This window comes from Pelmatolapia mariae, linkage group LG10_11 (assembly GCF_036321145.2).
Source record: "Pelmatolapia mariae isolate MD_Pm_ZW linkage group LG10_11, Pm_UMD_F_2, whole genome shotgun sequence".
NCBI classification, from domain to species: Eukaryota; Metazoa; Chordata; class Actinopteri; order Cichliformes; family Cichlidae; genus Pelmatolapia; species Pelmatolapia mariae.
The window spans coordinates 37,182,453-37,203,171 of NC_086236.1; the positions used below are offsets into that span (position 1 = coordinate 37,182,453).

The 20,719-nt window shown below is 43.9% G+C and overlaps 1 protein-coding gene across 2 annotated transcripts in view; it reads left to right on the top strand.

Moving 5' to 3' along the window:
* Nucleotides 1-17,180, top strand: part of atp2a3 (ATPase sarcoplasmic/endoplasmic reticulum Ca2+ transporting 3) — a 40,364-nt gene extending 23,184 nt beyond the window's left edge. Inside the window, exons 9-22 of one of the 2 annotated variants that reach the window (XM_063485981.1) lie at nt 4,411-4,499; nt 5,395-5,497; nt 7,095-7,226; nt 9,305-9,421; nt 9,522-9,740; nt 10,029-10,364; nt 11,105-11,325; nt 11,419-11,621; nt 14,761-14,846; nt 15,176-15,309; nt 15,793-15,910; nt 16,357-16,474; nt 16,593-16,626; nt 16,727-17,180. In XM_063485981.1, the coding sequence (XP_063342051.1) occupies nt 4,411-4,499; nt 5,395-5,497; nt 7,095-7,226; nt 9,305-9,421; nt 9,522-9,740; nt 10,029-10,364; nt 11,105-11,325; nt 11,419-11,621; nt 14,761-14,846; nt 15,176-15,309; nt 15,793-15,910; nt 16,357-16,474; nt 16,593-16,597 (1,881 nt within the window). In that variant the 3' untranslated portion in view covers nt 16,598-16,626; nt 16,727-17,180. The remainder of the gene's footprint in view (nt 1-4,410; nt 4,500-5,394; nt 5,498-7,094; nt 7,227-9,304; nt 9,422-9,521; nt 9,741-10,028; nt 10,365-11,104; nt 11,326-11,418; nt 11,622-14,760; nt 14,847-15,175; nt 15,310-15,792; nt 15,911-16,356; nt 16,475-16,592; nt 16,627-16,726) is intronic. The other variant, XM_063485980.1, reaches the window with a different exon arrangement.
* The last annotated feature ends 3,539 nt before the right edge of the window (nt 17,181-20,719 follow it).

A 20,719-nucleotide genomic window follows, 5' to 3' on the forward strand; every position in this document is an offset into this window, starting at 1 on the left:
CCTTCGTTAGTCGAGCAGGGCAGCATCAAAACCTTGTTTAGACAAGATATTGTTGGCCGCTTATTGGTTTCCCAAAGAGGAATTGATTGCCCTGCATTAATTCAAAGTATTGATCAAAAAATGCTCTAATTAACCAGTTACTTTTATATATCTTGGGAAAAAAGCTTAATGGTGTCCTAAGAATAATGCAACAGGCAAATAAGAACCAAAATAAAGGGAACCCACAGATACTGGTCGATAGTCAGGTTGGACCCATGGAGGTCCACGTCGGGACAAGAAGAGCTTGGCTCTTTATGATAGCTGGAGATGCTATCGATCAATAAGATGCACTCCTGAAATGCTGCTCTATAAATATCCCAACAGGATGACCTCCTATAGGCAGGAAATGGAAAAGCAACAGTAGCTGCTGTATAATCTGTGTCTCTGTGAATTCATTTCTACTTCAAAATGGCTTCAGAGCCGACTCTCTGTTCTTGTCGTACGAACGCTCGCCCCTCCTTTCTCCACGCGTCGGCGTGGAGCGTCTGAGTGATTAATGCGTAGCTGCAGGGAGTTCCCTCTGGCAGCAGGGACATGGAGGAGTGATCTCACCACAACCCTGAAATCCTCTCAGGCAGAAAAAGAGCGAGGGAGGCAGACGATGGTAAATATTGACCTTCTGCTTCCACCTATACTCCCCGGCTTGCTGCTCTCAGCTCTCTGCCGTGAGATAAGGAGCATACACATTTGCGTTGTCGCAAAGATGAATCAAGCTTCCGCTTTGCAGGGGTTTTTTGGTTTTTTTTGCACCACGGTGTTTCCTGGTGATAGGTCCGCTTCATATTTAGCTTCACTTTCCCCCCTTCGTGGTGTTTGTATGCTGAACCAAGACTGCCTCAGTCTGTTTTTTAATGCTTTCTGTGCATCACCATTTATACTCTGATGTTTGCTCAGGCGTATCCATCTGTGCTTATTCCTGTACTGGTCTCCAGCCAGTGGCCCTGATAATGCCATGTGTCTCCCTGGCCTCGGGGGTATCCCCATATCAGCAGGATTTCCAGGGATTCCCCTCTGCATCCTGACGTTATACCTCTGTTTTCCCTCCTCTCTCTCTCACACTCTGACCGGCACGCACTAAAAAGCCTTTCACAAATGCACCACGCACATCAACAGCTGCTCACCATTCATCCCCCATGCAAGCTCAGAGGAAATGAGTATGGAAAAAAAACTTTTGATAGTGGTGGATCTCACTGTGCCGTGTTTCCTTGGAGACCACAGCGGATCAGATCGTGAGTGAAAACTGACCACGGATGAAAGAGCAACCTCATATTATTCCTTCGCCTCTGCTTTGTGAAAGTTATTGTGTCGCTCTGTGCTCATTGTTGATTTATTACAGAAGAAAGGAACACAAAGTCTGACGGCTGACCTTTGTGAAATAAAGAAGTGAACAGAAGGTCAGTGCTGTTTAAAGGGCATTACCTCCCAAAATGAAATGGAAAATCTTGGAATAACAAGTTAAAAAAAGTCCCACTTTTTAAACAACAGTGTTGTATAAACCCGGCTAAAGGTTTCAGCTGCTGTAACAGGACAGCTCTGTTATTTGTAATACAACTGTTGGATCAGGTTACAGTGCGGCCAGATGAATAGGTCCTTCACAGTCACTGCAAAAATGCAGCAGGGCAAAGCAAAAAGGTTCCCTTTACAAACTGTAGTTGGAAGCTTGCAGCCTGCTGTCTGCAGCTTTTAAACCCAGCAGCCCTCGTCCTGGTTCCCAAACCACTCTGATGAGCTTCGTTGGAATTCATTTGTGATTGAACCAGTCATAATAAAGGGTTACGCATTCATTTTTAATGGTTAGAGTAAGGGGCTAGGGGAACCAATGAAGGTCCTCACTAAGATAGCTGAACGGGCTTGTGTGTGTGTGTGTGTGTGTGTGTGTGTGTTGCTAAAACATCACCGCTTTCTTAAACATCACTGCTCATTTACATAAATGAAGAAAATTTCTGGAGTGTCGACTGGATCCAAGAAAATCAATTAAAAAATTTATAAAAATTACAGTTTTGCTCACTGGTTCAAGCTGATTTGACTGAGAAACCGACACTGCATGCTCCATCACATGATAAAGGTAAAGGCCACCCTGCACACAGTCACAGTCACTGAGTGGAGAGTGATGCAGAACACAGGAGGGGGCAGAAAAAGCCAACAAAAAGGAAGCTTTTAATGCTGATATCTGAATCCAAAGTGACAAAGTCCAAAGGTAAACATGAGTCCAGGACTGTTTCTCGGAGTCTTTCCCAGACTGACCCCTGCTGGCCAGGAGTTTAAAAGAAGGTTAAAGGCAGCTTTGACCAGGGTTACTTTTCAGAACCAAAGAGCTACATGTAAAGTCTGTGGGCCACTGAGTAAATGTACCACTCTGTTGTCACGGAGAGTTTTTAAGTGAATAATAACTTAAGTATAAAAACTGAATTTTATGCAAACAACGGCGGTCTCCTCTCAGGTGAAGTCTGCCGCTGATCAAGAGCTCCTTTGAGACTAATCAGTGGGTTTAAGTCAGCGACTTGTACACGCTCGCAGTTACAGGAGAATCGAGAGGGAAGAAAAGTACTTTGTTCATTTTTCAGTCTCAAACTAAGTTGAGCTGTGCATGTTTTCCATGCATGTCTTTATCTTTAGAAGTTTTCACAGAATATTGTTAAACGACTTGAGGTCAATGAAAGTCTGTTTGCCTAATGTCTGTGTCCCATTGAAATGAGGAGTGACTCTGTGACAGACAGAGTCACTGGAATATGGGCGATGGCGTATCCTGGCCCCTGCTTTCCCTTCTGTTTTCACTGATGCATTAGCATTAGCAGTACATCGTGAACTGCGCCTCCTGGGGGAAGTCTTGCCAACAAAGCAGTCAACAAATCCTTGAAGGGCTCTGGGAATGCAGCTCTGTCTCCTACTTTCACTTGACTTTTTTTCCATCAGTTCACTGCAGCGTGTTTCGTAACCGTGACCGATAAAGCCAACTGCAACTCCTGTGTTGCTTGCATGTGTAGAGAAACAAAAAAATTGAAGGAGTGCCAGTATGGTGCGGACGCCGGTATGCAGTAGGGGGTGATGTTTCTGGATCACAGCAACACTTGATAAACAGAACTCCTCGTTTATCAAATTGGGCTTTTTTTCTTGTTTGTTTGTGTTTTAGCCTTAAAGACTTCCTGTTTACAGCCAGTATTTACTTTTTACTGCTTTAATATGTTCAGTACATTTCTGCTTTGCCTTGATGGTGGCTAATTTTAGCCTAATGTACTTTGTAAATGCCATTACTAAGTTACTTCACCAGCACGCTTCTCTGTTCCGGCTACTTTCACACTATAGTCTAATATTTACAGTTATATCCCAGTCGTTAGCAGCCAGCTGCTAATCAAGTGCACTAGATTAGTTGATCAGCAGCTGTGCATCTATAAAAGGAGAAGCTCTGGCAGTTTGCCGGCATGAACCATTTAGGTGTGTGTTAACACAATGCAACGAACTTCCCGGGAGTTGACGTCCCAGCAAATTCACCTGAAGCTCAGACCACGCAGTTCTCACTGAAACTGCATTTTAAAAAAAGCCCAAGAGCTACAGACTCTGCAGGCCTCAGCATGTTAAATGTTAAAGGTTACAACAGTGCAGTCAGAAAAAAGCCTGAACAAGTACGGCTTGGTTGGAAGGGTTTGGAAGCCGACTCGCTGTAGAAGGAACACGACAGTGCGTCTGAACAAACCGCGAGGCTCCTGGAACAATGTCTGCACATATGAGACCAAAGAGTCTGAACAACCAAACACAGCATATCAGCACAAACGGCTCAGCAACTGTGAATGAGACAAGAAACAAATCTGCAACAGAAAAGGAAATGAATCAAAGCGTTGCAATGGTCCACGCCAGGTCCGTGTATGTACTCGGTTCCCAGGTTGCCTCCAATGCATTCACCTCAAACTTCAGTATGAGTCAGGGATCACCTGAGCCACAGCCGACCAATTACAGTTCAGCTACATTTCTTGATTGTGATGCAGCTGAAAGTTTCCTTAAAAAGGGGCAAAAAGCAGGAGTGTGACTGCTTTGTGCTTTCAGTGTTTTTTTGTTATTCACGTTAAGTCACGTGTCCGTTATTTTAGTAAGCTGTTTGAGTTAGTTCACTCAGTTTTCGTCTTTTCCGTTCTTACAGTAATCACCAGCCGGTTTCTAATTATCTTGGTCCACAGGACCTCGTCAGTGGGTGGATCCAATTAGCTACTGAAAATATGAAATAATATTTTTTTTACTGCTCCAAAATCGGGCAGATTCACACAGTTTGAGCCGTCATTATCTTTTACAGCAGTGGACAGCTGCAACACGAGGAGCAGCCACAGTTGTAACTGGCTAAAGGTCCCACCTCTGTTTGCTTTGGTCTTTTTCACTCTCCAGATGTTCATCCTAGACAAGGTGGAGGACTCCAGCTGCACCCTGCACGAGTTCTCTATAACTGGTTCTACGTATGCCCCCGAGGGACAAATGTGAGTACCACCGTTCTGGATTTATTACTTGTTTTGCCTGTGTGCTTTAATAACTCGTTACATGGAAAATGTTTGCTGTTAAGCTTTCCAGATTTTTACTTTTTTTAGCAGCAGATTCTACACTGAATGAAAAACAAGTTAAAGCGTCACTCTCTCTCCTTTCCCAGCTCCTCCTTTCTTCTTAACCAGATAAAACATAAATGCAATAAATCGATGTGCTCTGAGATTTGATGCACCGTCAGTTTGCAGGAATAGTTTGAGTAGCTTTGCTTCAGTTGGTGCCACAGCATAAAAACAGCGAGCAGGCCCAGTTGGTTGTGTTACAGCACATGTAGCTTTAATTATATATGACCCATAAGTCTCAGTTGCACTTTACTCCCATTAAGCACCTTAATGATCGACTATTGTTAATGCAAACTTGGACAAACTGAATTTTTGACCCTTTTTGACGTTGCCTGTGACACTTTTGAAATCTCAGAGATGTAAACTGTGCATCAGTGAAGGTAGGTGGCCTCTGAGCACAAGCATTCAGCAGACAGGGGCAGGGTGTTGCGGTTCATTGTGTATATACATGCTGTTTGTTTTACCGTTTGCTGACTACATCGCTCTGACTCTGGATGAACCTATGGTTTCATAACAGCAGAGTGTGGGTTACTGTGTGGGAGCTTCGCTAGCAACGGTTGCAGTCTCTACTGGGAAGAGATCCATGGTTGTCATGCAATGAGCACACACATACCCAGATACACTCCTTACTGCCGTCCGAGCACTGTTTCTCCATCAGCTGAACCCCATTCATGGGTATTCGTGAGATTGGCGTGTGTGCAGTGAAGCGAACTGTGACGTTTTGTGTGTGTGTGTGTGTGTGTGTGTGTGTGTGTGTGTGTTGTTCTTTCAGACTCAAAGACAACAAGCCTGTCCAGTGTGGAGACTATGATGGACTTGTGGAGTTGGCCACCGTGTGCTCGATGTGCAATGATTCTTCACTGGACTATAACGAGGTCATTAGCACACACTTTGAACACTTTTAAGCTCCAAACAGATCCATCGGTCTAACTTTCTACGTAGAATTACACGAATGATATTTTCCATGAATATTAGCCCTTAAATACACTCACTGCTTTTTTTTTTCTTTTTTCCCAACTGAGCTAATTTTACTCTGGTGTATGATCTCTTTTCTCTGGTTTGAATTGCTTTTCTCACCTATTTGTCATCACCATGGTATCATGGTAACCATGCTGAGGATAGAGGCCAGGCATACAGCACTTCTAAGCTCCATCGTATCCTCCACAGACAGTCTGCTTCTGTTCTCATAAATGGCTGTTTCTCTGCTAATTTTGTACACTTTGAATAAAGAGTCCGGTTGAGCCAAACCAGGAGAGAGACGAGAGAGTTGCAGAGGAGCCAATGCTGGAGGGGAGCGAGGTGTTTAATTCCCGTCTACGGCCAGTCGCACAAGCAAATGATGTGCGATGTGCCGTTACTGCTTCATCTCGACTGCCGACTTACTGCTGGCGAGGGCAAGCCACTTTGCATGCATGACTCAAACGCTATGGTGGAGGTCGTGGCGAATGACTTGCAGATATCCTTCCAGCGTGTTTGTCCAGTCAGTCTTGAGCTATTTTGACTCCATGGAAACGAACATGAAGCCAAACAAGTGTCTGCTTCTAAAATAGTTAGCCACAAATATTTAACATTTAATGCTTGTAATAAACACAAGTGTACCTGTTGGGTCTAAACTCAGACCCCGCTGTATCCAGGACTTATTCCCATGAAAGAAAAACAAGGCAACAGCGTTCGATCGATTACTTGCGCAAGGGAGGCCTCGTTGGTATCTTAGCTCATCACGAATGACCCCGACGATGGCCTCCTCTCGCTGCCTTTTATTGAGAGACAGTTCACACAAAACACAGCTAAGCAACGCCCACATGGTTCTAAGGCATTGTATGTATATGTGTGAACTTCTATATGTAAGTAGGAGTGTGTGTGTGTGTGTGTGTGTGTGTGTGTGTGTGTGTGTGTGTGTGTGTGTGTGTGTGTGTGTGTGTGTGTGTGTGTGTGTGTGTGTGTGTGTGTGTGTGTGTGTCCTCCTGCTGGGCAGGAAGCTTACATCAAAAGGACCTTCACAAGGATGTCTGTAATAAAAGACTACAGCCCCTCACCCAGAACCTCGAGAATCTGGGGAGGGGACTGTGGAATTCCTTTCATCCTACAGTTAAACAATGGACAAATGGTAAACATAAAAATGACAAATGTTTAACTATTCACTCTAACAGTACCAAATGTTGAACACTCCAACTTTTTCAGTTTCATTCAATCCTCTTTTATTCATATCCTAACAACAACCATAAGGTAAAGGCCCTACAATAATACAGAGAAAACCCAACAATCATATGACCCCCTATGAGCAAGCACTTTGGTGACAGTGGGAAGGAAAAACTCCCTTTTAACAGGAAGAAACCTCCAGCAGAACCAGGCTCAGGGAGGGGCGGGGCCATCTCCCGTGACCAGTCATGGGTTAGGAGAGGGAGACGGGACAAAAACCAGTCCAAGGAAGAGCTGATCAATGTGTTTTGATGAATTTCTTCTCTCTCACAGGCCAAAGGGGTTTATGAGAAGGTGGGCGAGGCCACAGAAACGGCTCTCACCACCTTGGTCGAGAAGATGAATGTCTTCAAGACGGATCTGTTTGGACTCACCAAGGTGGAGCGTGCCGGTGCCTGCAACTCAGTAAGTTGCCACTGCCGCATGATCCTAGTGTGCATTTAAAGACCAGTACTGCTGCATACATGAAGCAAACATGGTGGTTTAATAGTCAGATGGGTGAAGTCTTGCTGACTTGAGATGAAACAAGTAAAAAGAGGTGAGCTAACCAGACCTCAGCAGGTTTCTCTTCATTTCTGCTTAAAGCTGTTTAAGCTTGACTTCCTACTCAAACTGTAGACCTGATATCAAACTCACAAGCAGTGCGGCTCCTTCCTGCCTCTGTGCAACTGTTGGCGTGCTCTTATGAACATGTCTGACACGATACAAACTTCATAGGCTTCTTACGGCTCAGTGCTCCATATGGAGTAGGTGATCCAATTAGATTTTGGAGCAGACGTTTGCATGAATTTCCATATTGATGAGGGGACGTGGGTTTCCCAAAAACCTCACACTTTAAGTCAGTCAGTTTTAGGCTGACTCCAGATGTGCAGCATCCAAAACTCGGAAAATGTAAAATCTGATTCGTTTTTAGGGACCGTTCTGTTTTATAGTAATAAAGAAGAACAAATATTACCCTTTAAGTAGTATTGACACCACATTACTTTTTTCAAGGCAGTCAACCCAAATTTTTTCAATTAATTATGTCTTCATTATTGGAGTGCCCAGTGTGAGTCAGACAGGTGAGCAAATCAGTGGACTGGTCTTTAACCTCCTAAGACCCGAACTCTTCCACAGCAGCATTTTTAATTTCTCTTTGATATTTGGGCTGATTGGGACCTGATGAATGTAAAAACAAACAATTACCGGATTTTTTTTTTTTTTGCCCAATTTTTGTTTCTAAGAAAAATGAGAGCCACAAATGAGGATATTCGTTTAAAATTTCAATAGAACAGTAGCAGTATAATGTCCTCGTAAGTGGATATCAGGCTCTTGTAGAGCAAAATTGAGTATTTGGGTCTAAATAACCAAGAATGTGATGTCCACATATGTGGACGCCAGATCCTAGGAGGTTACATGTCCAGTCAAAGATTTGTACATTTTGGAAACATAAAAAAAACTCCTGCAGATTTTGGACTTCTGTAATTACACTGCTGCACTGCCTATGAGGAGCCTGCTTATAAACTTGTGCCACGTCATATATATGATGAACGATGAGTCAGCAGGTTAGCATTAAGTGTCCCACACAAGGACGACCCATTTATTTAAAAAAAAAAAAAAAAAAAAAAAAGCAGATAGTTGATGATCAACAAATATTTGACTTCAGGGTGTGAGTGTTTGCTTGTGAGTCTAAAAAAAAAAGTCACACACACACACACACAGAGACGAATATTTAACAGCTTTGCACAAAGCTAATCTAAACTTAACAACAGCAAACAGCAGAGCTCATTACAGGGTTTTATTTTCCTTTTAACTGTAACTCTGAAATGAGCTGCTGCACTGTCTTGGTTAATAGATGGATAAATGTGAACCATTACTTTACAATAGCAGGAATCTGCAGAAAGTTTTAGATGAGATGATCTTAACTTTCTCACATATAGAGCTAGAGAGCCGAAGAAAGAGGCAGAGAATATTTTCTCCAGTGTGCCGAACTCTGATAGAGCGAAGAGGTTTGTCACACTCACGGATTTCAACATCGGTCAGCTGTTAGAAGCCCTGTGCGTGCGTGCGTGCGTGTACCACAGTCATCTGGCTGAATCAGTACAGACTCTGACTCTAGAGGGACACCTACTGGTAGAACAAGACTTGACATGCAGGATTGGTTTTAGGTGGATTCTTATGTTCCTGAGTAACTCTGCTCTTCTTTAGCTCGTCTTTACAATCACAGTTTGATGATTTTAGCACAGCTGTTATTGCCAGCCACCCTCATACAGGTCCATTGTCATCAAACACCAGCGGCAGAAGCCAGACATCCAGCCAAGGTGGTTGATTGTCATCCTTCATCTGTCAGCAGCTCAGCCAAACCTCTCAGTCAGTCACCAGCTGCCAGTCTGAACACAGCTCGTTAGCTCAGTCTCTGGCTCTTTGTCACTTTATCCCCCTCTTCTTCTTTTTGTGCATTTTCTTCTGCCATGTCAGCATTTGCCCTCTTTTTCATCTGTCAGGTTATCAAACAGTTGATGAAGAAGGAGTTCACCCTGGAGTTCTCTCGTGACCGCAAGTCCATGTCTGTCTACTGCACCCCTGTCAAGCCTGGGTCCCAGAGCAAGATGTTCATCAAGGCACGGCTGAATAACACGAACTCAAATAAACACAAATTTCATTTCATTTGAACCATTTTTTTAATGTTCTTCTTTTGCCAATTGCATTGTGTCCCCTCAGGGTGCGCCCGAGAGCGTGATAGAGCGGTGCGAGTACGTACGGGTGGGAAACAGAAAGGTGACGCTGACACCAGCCGTGCGCGACCAGCTCATGTCTAAGATCAGAGAATGGGGGACGGGCAAGGACACCTTGCGCTGCCTGGCGCTGGCTACGCACGATACTCCGCCACGCAAGGAAAACATGGAGCTGGAGAATTCCAGCAAGTTTGCAGAATATGAGGTTCGCCATAAGATTTCTCTATCCAAACATCACAGCTTAGAAGTCCTTTTGTTCACACATTGAATTGAAATAGGCTTTGTTAAGTTTAATGAGAGGATTGGGTACTAGTTGGCGTAGTAGTAGTAGTACTTAGTACTTTCTACACTTTGTTCTTCGCTCCAATAGTTTCTTTGTTCTTTAGGAAGAATTTGGATCTGATGTTTTTTGGCAGCAGTAACAGTAGAAAGGTGTTCCTGATGTGGTCCTGCATAACCTAACCACCCCTGACGCTGTTTGTTTTCCGTGTAGCTGGGGCTCACATTTGTTGGCTGTGTGGGCATGCTCGACCCACCCAGGAAGGAAGTGATCGGTTCAGTGAAACTGTGCAACGAGGCAGGTATCCGTGTTATCATGATCACAGGGGACAACAAGGGCACGGCCGTGGCCATCTGCAGACGGATTGGCATCTTTGGAGAGGACGAGGACGTGACGGGAAAGGCCTATACAGGCCGCGAGTTTGACGATCTGCCGCAGGAGGCGCAGAGAGAAGCCGTCAAACGGGCACGGTGCTTTGCCCGCGTTGAGCCGGCTCACAAGTCCAAGATTGTCGGATACCTGCAGTCGTTTGACGAGATTACAGCCATGGTAAGAAAAACTAACCCCGTACAAGTAACACACCTGCGTGTTCCAGCATCTTTTTCTTTTTGTGGCAGTGCACACCACTGCTGCCTTTCTCCTTCCTGTAGCCATTCGCTGTTTGAATGACTTGTCAAAGATGCATGAGGAGAAGCCAGTGAGGCATGACATGTTCCAGGTCTCTGTGAGGCTGCTCTCTCAGACGCCGCTATCACAAGCTGTCATCTCTGGTCCGCTCGGCTGCTTCCTATCTGACACGCGTCTCAGAAGAGAAGTTGATCCGCGGGAGGGAAACAACAATATCACCATTTGCCCGTCAGACTCACTCCACCATTCATGGCAGTCTGAAGCTGCTTTCAGGCCCTGCCTTGACAGATAAATATCGCTTCTGCACAGCTTTAGTTTAATCCCATCATGGTGTGAAAAGATAATGAGCCTTTGCACAGTGAGTTAGAGTCATTGCTAGTTAAACTTGGGACTCCCGAGCGAGTCGTCCTTCATGAAAAATAAGTGTGGGCTCGGTATTTGAGAGTGGACTTGTTCTTTTCTGACACACATGTACTGTCACAGTGTTGGACACTCTGATGGCCAAGTTTCAATGCTCAGCTTATATCTCTAAGTAAGGACCATTTAAGGATAAGCAAGTCTTATTGAGAGACGCTTTTTAATAAACGATACTGTTGACGTTTCCTTTAGTGCCCCTCTGTTCTTTGACACGTAATAATCCAGGTATTTCCTCCTGGTTGCAGACAGGTGATGGTGTGAACGATGCCCCGGCCTTGAAGAAGGCAGAGATCGGCATCGCCATGGGATCCGGTACAGCTGTGGCAAAGTCAGCGTCTGAGATGGTGCTGTCTGACGACAACTTCTCCACCATCGTAGCTGCTGTGGAGGAGGGCAGAGCCATCTACAACAATATGAAGCAGTTCATCAGATACCTCATCTCCTCAAACGTGGGAGAAGTCGTGTGGTGAGACAAGAGCGCAGTGAGACGCAGCTGACGGGCGGGGACTGTCTTCGTGTGCGGCTGATGTTTGTGGGTCTCTCCTGTGTCTGTCTGCAGCATCTTCCTGACAGCCATCCTGGGTCTGCCTGAGGCTTTGATTCCAGTCCAGCTGCTGTGGGTTAACCTGGTGACCGATGGCCTGCCTGCCACCGCCCTGGGATTCAACCCCCCAGATTTGGACATCATGGATAAACCACCCCGCAACCCTAAGGAGCCACTCATCTCTGGCTGGCTCTTCTTTAGATACCTGGCCATTGGAGGTATTATTCACTCAGACGTGAATAAATTATTGTGCAGTTGTCACTGTGTGGGGTGGTGCGGTGGTTAGCACCGTCACCTCACAGCAAGAAGGTCCTGGGTTTGAATCCAGTCAGGGTTCTTTTAGTCTCTCGGTGCATGGGTACCGGGTACTCCAGCTTCCCTCCACGGTCCAAAGACATGCATGAGTTAACATTAACTGGTGATTCTAAATTGTGACTGGTTGACTGCGTCTGTGTGTTAGCCCTGCTGATTGGCTACCTGTCCAGGGTGTCCCGCTCCTCTCGCCCAATAACAGCTGAGACAGACTCCAGGCTTCTCCTTCTCCAGTGGAAGAAAACAGATGTGTGGCTGAACGGCCTAATGATGACCAGAATTTGATTATGTTGGATGACAGTTCATAGATAAAGCGAAAATAGCTTTAAATGCAAATTTACTGTGAGAAGAGAGTAAAAAAGACACTTCATATTTAAACGATGTGTCAGCATTTAACTCCAGCTCATCTGGATATGATGCTGCGGTGCTGTTACTGTGGCAGCTGCCAGTCCTGCTGCTGATCACCTTAGCTGTCTAATCAGTAAAGGGTAAGAAAACAGTGCGACGCCCATATTTGTTCGCTCTTGTTGGAAACACTTTTAGAAAATGTCACTTTGATCGAATTGCAGGTGCTACATGTGAATGTTATGGATGTGGAATTACAACAAATGAAGTGTGACATGAATGCAGAATTATGTATATAACATCAGTACCAGATACTACGTACAGTATAGTATATATAGTATATGCCAGATTACTTTTACTAATTAATCTGCCAAACATGGCTGTCTAAAGAGCTTCTGTGCACCTCCACCCATTTCTTAAATCTAAAAGCAGAACAACTTGATGCATTTTCTAACACTTTATCGATGGTAATTTAGTTAATGTTGATCATTTTTCGCACTATAAGGCGCACTTAAAATCCTTTAATTTTCTAAAAAATCGTCAGTGCATCTTATGTATGAATTCTGGTTGTGCTTACTGACCTCGAACCGATTTTCTGTGCTACACGGCGCTCAAAAATCTGTCAAAAATGTTTTAGTACGACTTTGGTAAACTACGAAGCCGCACCGCTTGATGGATTGTTGGAGCATTACGGCTACCGTAGTCAGGAGCCTCGCGGAGGAATCTGGGTCCTAAACTCCGTCCGCTTCAGATCCCAAAGTCAAGCGAACACTGCAGCATCACTGAGAGTTACAAACTGTCTAAATTCTTTCATCTTTAATAAAATGATCAGCGTTGCTGCTTTACCAGGTGTAGCAATTAAGTTTAACATCTAGGCATCCATGAAAACAGGATTTATTACATTTAACGGAGTTAGAAGTTAGCAGGAAGTTAGCTCGCTAGTTTCCACCTAAACATGATATAGCATGTTCTGACTGAGAGATTTCTGAAAGAATTCAAACGTACAGCTCTGCTATCACTTCCAACATAAATGAAGACAGAAAACTAAACAGCAGTGACGTTTGTAGGGTTACTGAAGTTGGGCTAGCTGGTATATAATGATGTGCTACGTGTAGTGATGCTCGATTCGTGAACGAATTGTTCAATACTCGAGAATCACTTTACTGACTCGTGAATCATGATTCACAAGCGCAACTGACTCACTGACTCATCCCTGTTGCTGTTAGCAAACTAATTCCATTAGTAGAAATATATCTAGCTTATAATTAAAATTGTGGGGGGAAAAACAACAGCCAGTTTCTTAACAAAAACATTTCTGCTCTGAACTGGAAGAAAAAACCCTGAGTAGAAGCTCACATCAAGACAATAGCTCCTCGGTTCACAGTAGCATCGCTCTGCTAACATGCTAACAGCACATTTGAGTTACTCACCCCCTCCCTTCCTGTGCTGAATCATAGCGTAAGCGAATCACTCAGGACTCACTAACCCCCTCCCTCCTGGCTCACAGCTCAAACGAGTTGAACGAATCACTGACTCACTCACCCCCTCCCTTCCTGTGCTGAATCGTAGCATAGACGAATCACTCACTCACTCACTCACCCCCTCCCTCCTGGCTCACAGCTTCTTCTTCTTCTTGGTTGGCAACCAATGTTAAGGCGCATTACCGCCCCCTGGCTCACAGCTCAGTGGACATTTAGATGAGAAAATATATATTTGACACATTTATGGAAAATACTAATAAAATAAAATAAAAATAAATAAATGTTCCCTTTAGAATTTTTTTGCTCTTTTTTGCTCTATAAAATAGTTGTTTTCTTTTACAATCATTCATCTTAGCAGTAGGATTTACATTAAAAGAGAAACAAATTAAGTTTGAGTGAAAATATACATTTTTGCACTCTCTGGTCAACTGACTCAGTGACTCAAATGACTCAAGAAACCCGATTCACTTTGGTGAGTGACTCATTAAAACTCGATTCAGTAAAAAGAATCGAATTTACCATCACTAGCTACGTGATCGCTAGCGACACAGCTATGTTAGCATAGCATAAACACAGTGAAGCTGCAGGATGAACGCTAACTTTTTTCCACTCGATAAAAGTTAGCGTGAGGGTTCCCGATGGTTAGGGACAAATGCAATCGCATGGCAGGATGCTGTAAACGGACCAAACTTCAGTCAGGAGAACAACTGAGATAATCCATCCACAATACCAGGTTAGTCATTAATATAGTGCAACAACACGGGAATAGAGCAGCTGCAGAGAATTCAACATTAATGAATCAATGGTACGGAAGTGGAGGAAGCAAGAAGAATGAGTTGAGGAAAGTTTGACTTATCTGACTGTTTTGTTTCGCTTACTGCTCCTTATAATCTGGTGTGCGTTATGGGTCCGAAAAATACGGTAACAAGATTTGAGATATATTTAGTAAAATGGTGGTTGTCAGTAGGCCTAGCATCTTTTTTTTTTTTTCTAATCAATCATTCATGTCAGCATGTTTATTTTCCTGAACAGCTTCTCCTTTGTAAGGTTATTACATTTTATTCTTAGCACACTGAATAACTGTAACCTTACACTTTGTCTGTATAATATTAAATTTGTGACTGTGCGTCTATCAATATCTGGCTTTGTCTCACAGATAAGAAACGGCATCTCTTTTTTGTGTATATAAATATTAATGTATGTCTGTGTTTTCTTGCAGGATATGTGGGTCTGGGGACAGTGAGTGCAGCCACATGGTGGTACCTGTTTGATGAGGAGGGCCCACAAGTGTCTTTCTATCAGCTGGTGAGTTGTAAAACACAGTTTATCTGACGTAGCTCCTGCCCTAGGAGAACATGAGCTGTATTGTTTCCTGTTATACTGTTTACCCCACCTCTATGCATCCTTTTCATTCGCTGCTATTTGATGCAGTAACGTTTGATGATCCCAGCAGCAGACAGGCATAGAAAGGGAATTAAGATTTCTGTGGATTGATTGCATGCAGAGCTGAAATGAAGCCAGGGTTTGGCAGCTGCCCCCCACCCCCACCCAATCTGAGCAGAGTCCCATCAAACCAGGTCGCAACACACACGTGCACGAGCGCACGCTAACTCCGCCTGTCTCTCTCTTCACAGCGACATTTCATGCAGTGCACTGAGGACAACCCCATGTTCAAAGAAATAGACTGCGAGGTGTTTGAATCTCGCTACCCCACAACCATGGCGCTGTCTGTGCTGGTCACCATCGAAATGTTCAACGCGCTCAACAGGTCAGTCGGCTTCAGAGCTGGTGTCAGAGTAAACGAGCCTTAAATGTCACAAACGTCAGAAATTTACTCAAAGAAAGCGACGCTGTCATTCGACGAGACAGAGCTCCCTTTGAGGAAGAACGACCCGTGCCAGAAAGGCCACGGCCATTGCAAACATCAGCTCTGTTCACTGTTTGAAGGACTGATTTTTGTTTCTATATCCTCCACCTGGTGAATGTGCTTAACGGCACATCTTAAGAAGAGAAATGACGCTTTATTGAACGGAGCTATGAAGGGTCATTAGCTCTGTTTTAAAATAAATGCACATGTCCAACTTGACGAGGTCTGATCACCACTTCAGATGGAGTCCAAAGATGGTCCAGCCTAACGCCGGCACATCTGTTAATTTTCATGCAGCTTGCTGGAATATTTTCATCAGTTGTTTTTTGCAACATGATCCTGAAATGTTAGCATGTTTTCATCTATTTAAACTTCTCCTTACAGTTTGTCTGAGAACCAGTCCCTGCTCAGGATGCCTCCCTGGGTCAATATTTGGTTGCTGGGAGCAATCATCCTCTCCCTCTCCCTCCACTTCTTAATCCTCTACGTCGAGCCTCTGCCAGTGAGTACACAGGACACGCAGCTCTTTGAGCTTTTTAAAAAACCCAAAACGCTGCATGCTAATAATCCTCAGCACTGTATCGTGGCCCAGATTCACGAGCCGTGTTTTATGAGTCCGATTCTTTTGCCAGTGATGACACAACTTGTCTGTCGTCTGCAAAAAAAGTAGGATGGCCCTGTAAGTGTAATGTAATGCAACAGCCAAATGAAACTACATGTAGGTAAATTCATAGCTAGCGTCGCGCAAAAAGCAAACACAGAAATGCTGTGAGTCAGACAGAAGGCGTTACAAAATAAAGGTTTCCATGGCTCCACTGGATTATGTTTTCTTGCAGGCTGATGTCTTTGCATTTTTCAAAATAGTTACAAAATATTAAGCTTGCATGTTAGAAAAGGCTTCTGCTGCAGCTTTGTCAACATCATCGTCTGATTTCTCTTGTCCTTCAGCTCATCTTCCAGGTGACCCCTCTGCGTTGGTCCCAGTGGACTGTGGTCCTGAAGATTTCCTTCCCAGTCATCCTACTGGATGAGGCTTTGAAATATTTATCCAGGAACCATCTGGAAGGTATGTTAAGTCCTACTGTTTTTAATTTAATAAGCAATTTTTTTCAAATCAATAAACGAATCTCTCTAACGATGCTTGTTCTGCTCTTTTTTCCTTCTCTTCTGCATTTCTAAATCAGCCTAAACTCTTTTAATCTCACCTTCTGTAAAAAGGTACCTGACTTTCTTTGTGCTGCTTTCTTCCGTCTCCATTCGAACCTGCCTGCTGTGCGATGGTTACGTGTTCTAAGCCTGTGGGTTTTTGTTTTGGCAGGTGATGAGGAGAAGAAGTATCGGAGGAGATGGCAGCTGAACTAAGACCTCTCCCTCAACACACTCACACAGTTAGACACACAGCTACCCTCTTCCCATTTTTGAGCTAGGAAACGTTTCTCTCCCCTGCCCTCGTCCCCCACTTCTGCATGTCCAACAAACCACCATTAGAAATGAGGGGTGGCTTGCATGAGAATGAGTGTGTGAGAAAGCGAGAGCGCTTGTGCTCCTGCAAGCATGGCTTTGTGTGTGTGTGTGTGTGTGTGTGTGTGTGTGTGTGTGTGTGTGTGTGTGTGTGTGTGGGAGGACACAGACGGATGCAGACCTGTCTTTATAGTTGCAAGAGCAAGAAACAACTGCAGAAAAGAAAAATACAACTGCCCAGGGCTCTGCTTTTTAAAGGTTTCTGCTCATTTTTTTGTTGTCTGTACAGTACAAACATAGTGGTTGACTTCTGGGGGGAGGGGAGGAGAGGGGAGGATGGGGGAACAGACATTGATAATACTGGGTGGGGTGGGGGTGGGGGTGGGAGTTGGGGTTTTAAAATCAACACAGAGACCGAAAGAGAGACTGAGAGAAGAATCTGATGGACACACTGACAAAAAAGCATCAAGGAAAGGATTTGGAAGGTGAGAACAGCCTGGAGGCGCTGTGAGGAGAGAGCCACGCGTGTCCACAGAAGCATTATTATCAGGAGGTGCTGCCCAGGCTTCTGCCATCACACTACTGGCAGTGAATTCCAGCCAGCTCTGGCCTTATCAGCACAACACAACTGTATCTCTGGCCAGTTTGTCACAGCGCTGCTCCTTCATCACACTTCTGTCTTTTATGCTCAGTTCCTCTCCTTCGGCCTGTCTCTGCTCTCTCTTTGTCTCTTTCTCGCTCTCTGTGTGAGGAGGCAGCTGTGGGCCCGGGGTCGTGACTCTGTCGGGCTCTTTGGTCGGGTTGGGGTGCGGAGGTGTCGCTCCGCCTAAAGGTGTGAATAGCTTTACGCTGCTTGGCTGCTTCCTTTGGCTCTAAATTCGAGGGGCTGAGGTCGGCTCACACACTGGGCAAAGAAACGAAATTTTAAAAAAGTCAAACAGCAACCAAACCAGCATATCAGTAGAGTAGTTGTGATCCAGCCCACTTAGCTGGCCCTCTTTAGCTTCACTTTAATGTCCTTCTGCTTCTTTGCTGCCACTGGAAAATCTCTGCGAGTCATTTCATGTAAAGGTTAAAGGTGGACGGGAAACTGATGCTTCACGATTCCTGCGTCATGCCTTTAATTCGCTCAGCTGTGTCACACCCTGAACCAGCGCTGAGGTGTGTGTGCATTATAGCCTTACTTGAATAAAGTTGTCTAATTTGATGTGATAGGCTTTTTTTCCCAGTCTGAATCGCACAAATGATGTAGTTTAAAGTAAGTTAGAGAAGTAAGTGGCTCGTCTCAGCGTCACGTGGACATTAACATTGTATATATTAAGCACATTGAACATCCATGCCTTATACAGCCCACTGCACCTCCACATTAAACATGTGGTCCAGATGAATGTGTTTCTGCTGACCTTTAATGAGCTTGTTACCCATCACTACCACTTTCCACTCGCGTGCCCGGACCGTGATTCTCACACTGATCACGTGACGTCTTAAAGACTCTGAATGTGGCGTGTTTTTTTGTTTTTCTTGTTCTGCTTTGTGCGCTGCTCCCTCAGCTCCTCCTGCTTTCTCAGTGCTATAGCATTTCATTTGGGTATTTTATAATTATTAATAATAATAATGTATTTGACTGAATGAACCCGCAGGGTTTGGATTGTGTCTTTTAAGTCTTAATTCTGGGTTTTGTGTAGGGCCCTGGTGCTCTGTGGACTGGGTCAGCTGTGTTTTTGGACTTCCACATGCTGCGGAGAAGAGAGTGTACACATTTTTTAAAAAATCTTTGAATAGGTGGAATAAAAATGGGAATCTGCACACTGTGTCCCTCATACTTTAATTTATTAAAGCAATGAGATGTTGTGGCTGTTGTGTGTTTAAAGGTAGAGCTGCAGTGATTGGTTAAAAACACTGAAGCACTACAGCCATTAAAAAACAAACAGTTTGAAGTTTAGCTGAGCTCCCCTTCAAGGTCATCTTCTCGCGTACCTCAGTCCCTGGAGGTGCTCTTCTGACCACTTGTATGTGGTCATATACATGTGGTGATGAGAGGTAATGGTGATCATCTGAAAGAGGACGGTAAACAACCTGAGCTGAGGCTCGTGCCACCGTTCACCTTAGAAACATTTTGGCCGTCCAAAGTATCAAATTTTGAGCGTGCACACTTTGGGAGCGCTGTCTAAAAACAGCAGCTGGGTAGAAATGAGTGGAGGTAAACTTCATCCTGGAGCAAGAGCTCTGCAACAGAGTCATCTTCTTTTCTTTTTTGTGTTCTGACCAAACAATTACTATATTCAGCAGACCTGGTATATTAAAAATGGCTTTTACTTGCAGCACGGGACTTAAGGAACGGTCCAATGATAGATTGTTTTATTTTTTTTTTAATTGAACTGGGAATTATCAACACAGTGTGCAGATCTTTTTTTCCCCCTTTCTCCCTTTCAGACAGCATTTCAAACCCAGTACTTATTTTCAGTGTGATGCAGAAAATTTACCCTTCAACACAATCGCATCCAGTCTGCAGCTGTTTACTGTGGTGTATGCAGCTGTGCTACACACCCGTTTTGTTGTTTGGTGATGGGGTTGTTTTTTTTCTCGCTCCAGGGAATAGCTCGCCAAAGTATAGATGTTTCCAGTTTCGCATGCTCTCTGGGGTCATTCTTGGAACGCACAGTAGGAAACTGACTTAAGTAGACGAGGCAAATTTTAAAAAAATTACACTATAAAGTTTGTTAAAACACCTCACCAGTTTTAATATCTATATATATTAAAAAAAAATAGGTTTTAAGAGCGGACTAGTCCTTTAACTATAGACCACAAGCTGGATTGTGACTATGACATAAAGCAGCCTTTATGTTAAGGTTGAGCTTTTCATGATTTTTCCGTCACCACCGTGAGAATGTGGCACCTCTTTCCAGACCAGCAGATTCCACATCCCTGTCCCAGACCTCCAAGGCTCTGTAACATGCTGGCACGATAGGTCTGCATAGCCTTGTTATTTACTACTGAATCCTCAACTCTGTACAGACGCTGAGAAAACGATCGCATGGAACCTTGTTACTGTAATAATAACCTATACAGTATATAATATTTAATTTTTTTGATAACTTGCATCAATGAAAACCTACTTACAACAAGAGACGGACTTACAAGACTTCATGTTTTTCTTTTTCTTTGGAGCACATGGTATCTAAGGACCTTTTGTTTTTTGTCTGTTTTTGTTTTTTATTTGTTTTGTTTTCTTGTAGAATAGAAAGGTTGTTTCTTCATGTTTCCATTTGGTTTTTACACTTGTGGGGTTTTGTGTCTTTTACTGTAGGGAGAAGAATATGATGATATCGTGTTTAGGATAGACAAGATTAACGCTTACGCTAATAAGTGGCAATGACATGGAACATTTCAGTGATAGCTAGCTGGTGTGAGGATACTCAAGAAATTGTGAACGAACAGTGTCTGGTTTACACTGAGCGATAAGCAGTGATGAATCCTGGGATATGAAGTTTCATGAGTGTACATTGAAGGGCTTGGTGGTGATGCAGGCTCTAGAGACCCCTTTCAGATCTGAGATTTGGGACGTTGCAAAGCTCTTCCAGCGTGGTACTCTGAGTCCTCCGCAGTCGATAAAAGGCCAACCCCCTTTACTAACAGTGAAGGAGCGATCAGGTTGAGATGATAACAGCTGACTAGTGAACCCGCCTCTAGAGCCTGACCTCCACCTCTGAGAAGTTAAAAGGATTCTCTGTGTTGCCTTGTTAATATTAATTGTGGACACATAATTTTATAAATGACAAAGACGTGGAAATAAAGATTATTTATCTTGTTATTTATTCAGAGGCTGTGGGTTTTTTGTTTAAATGGATGA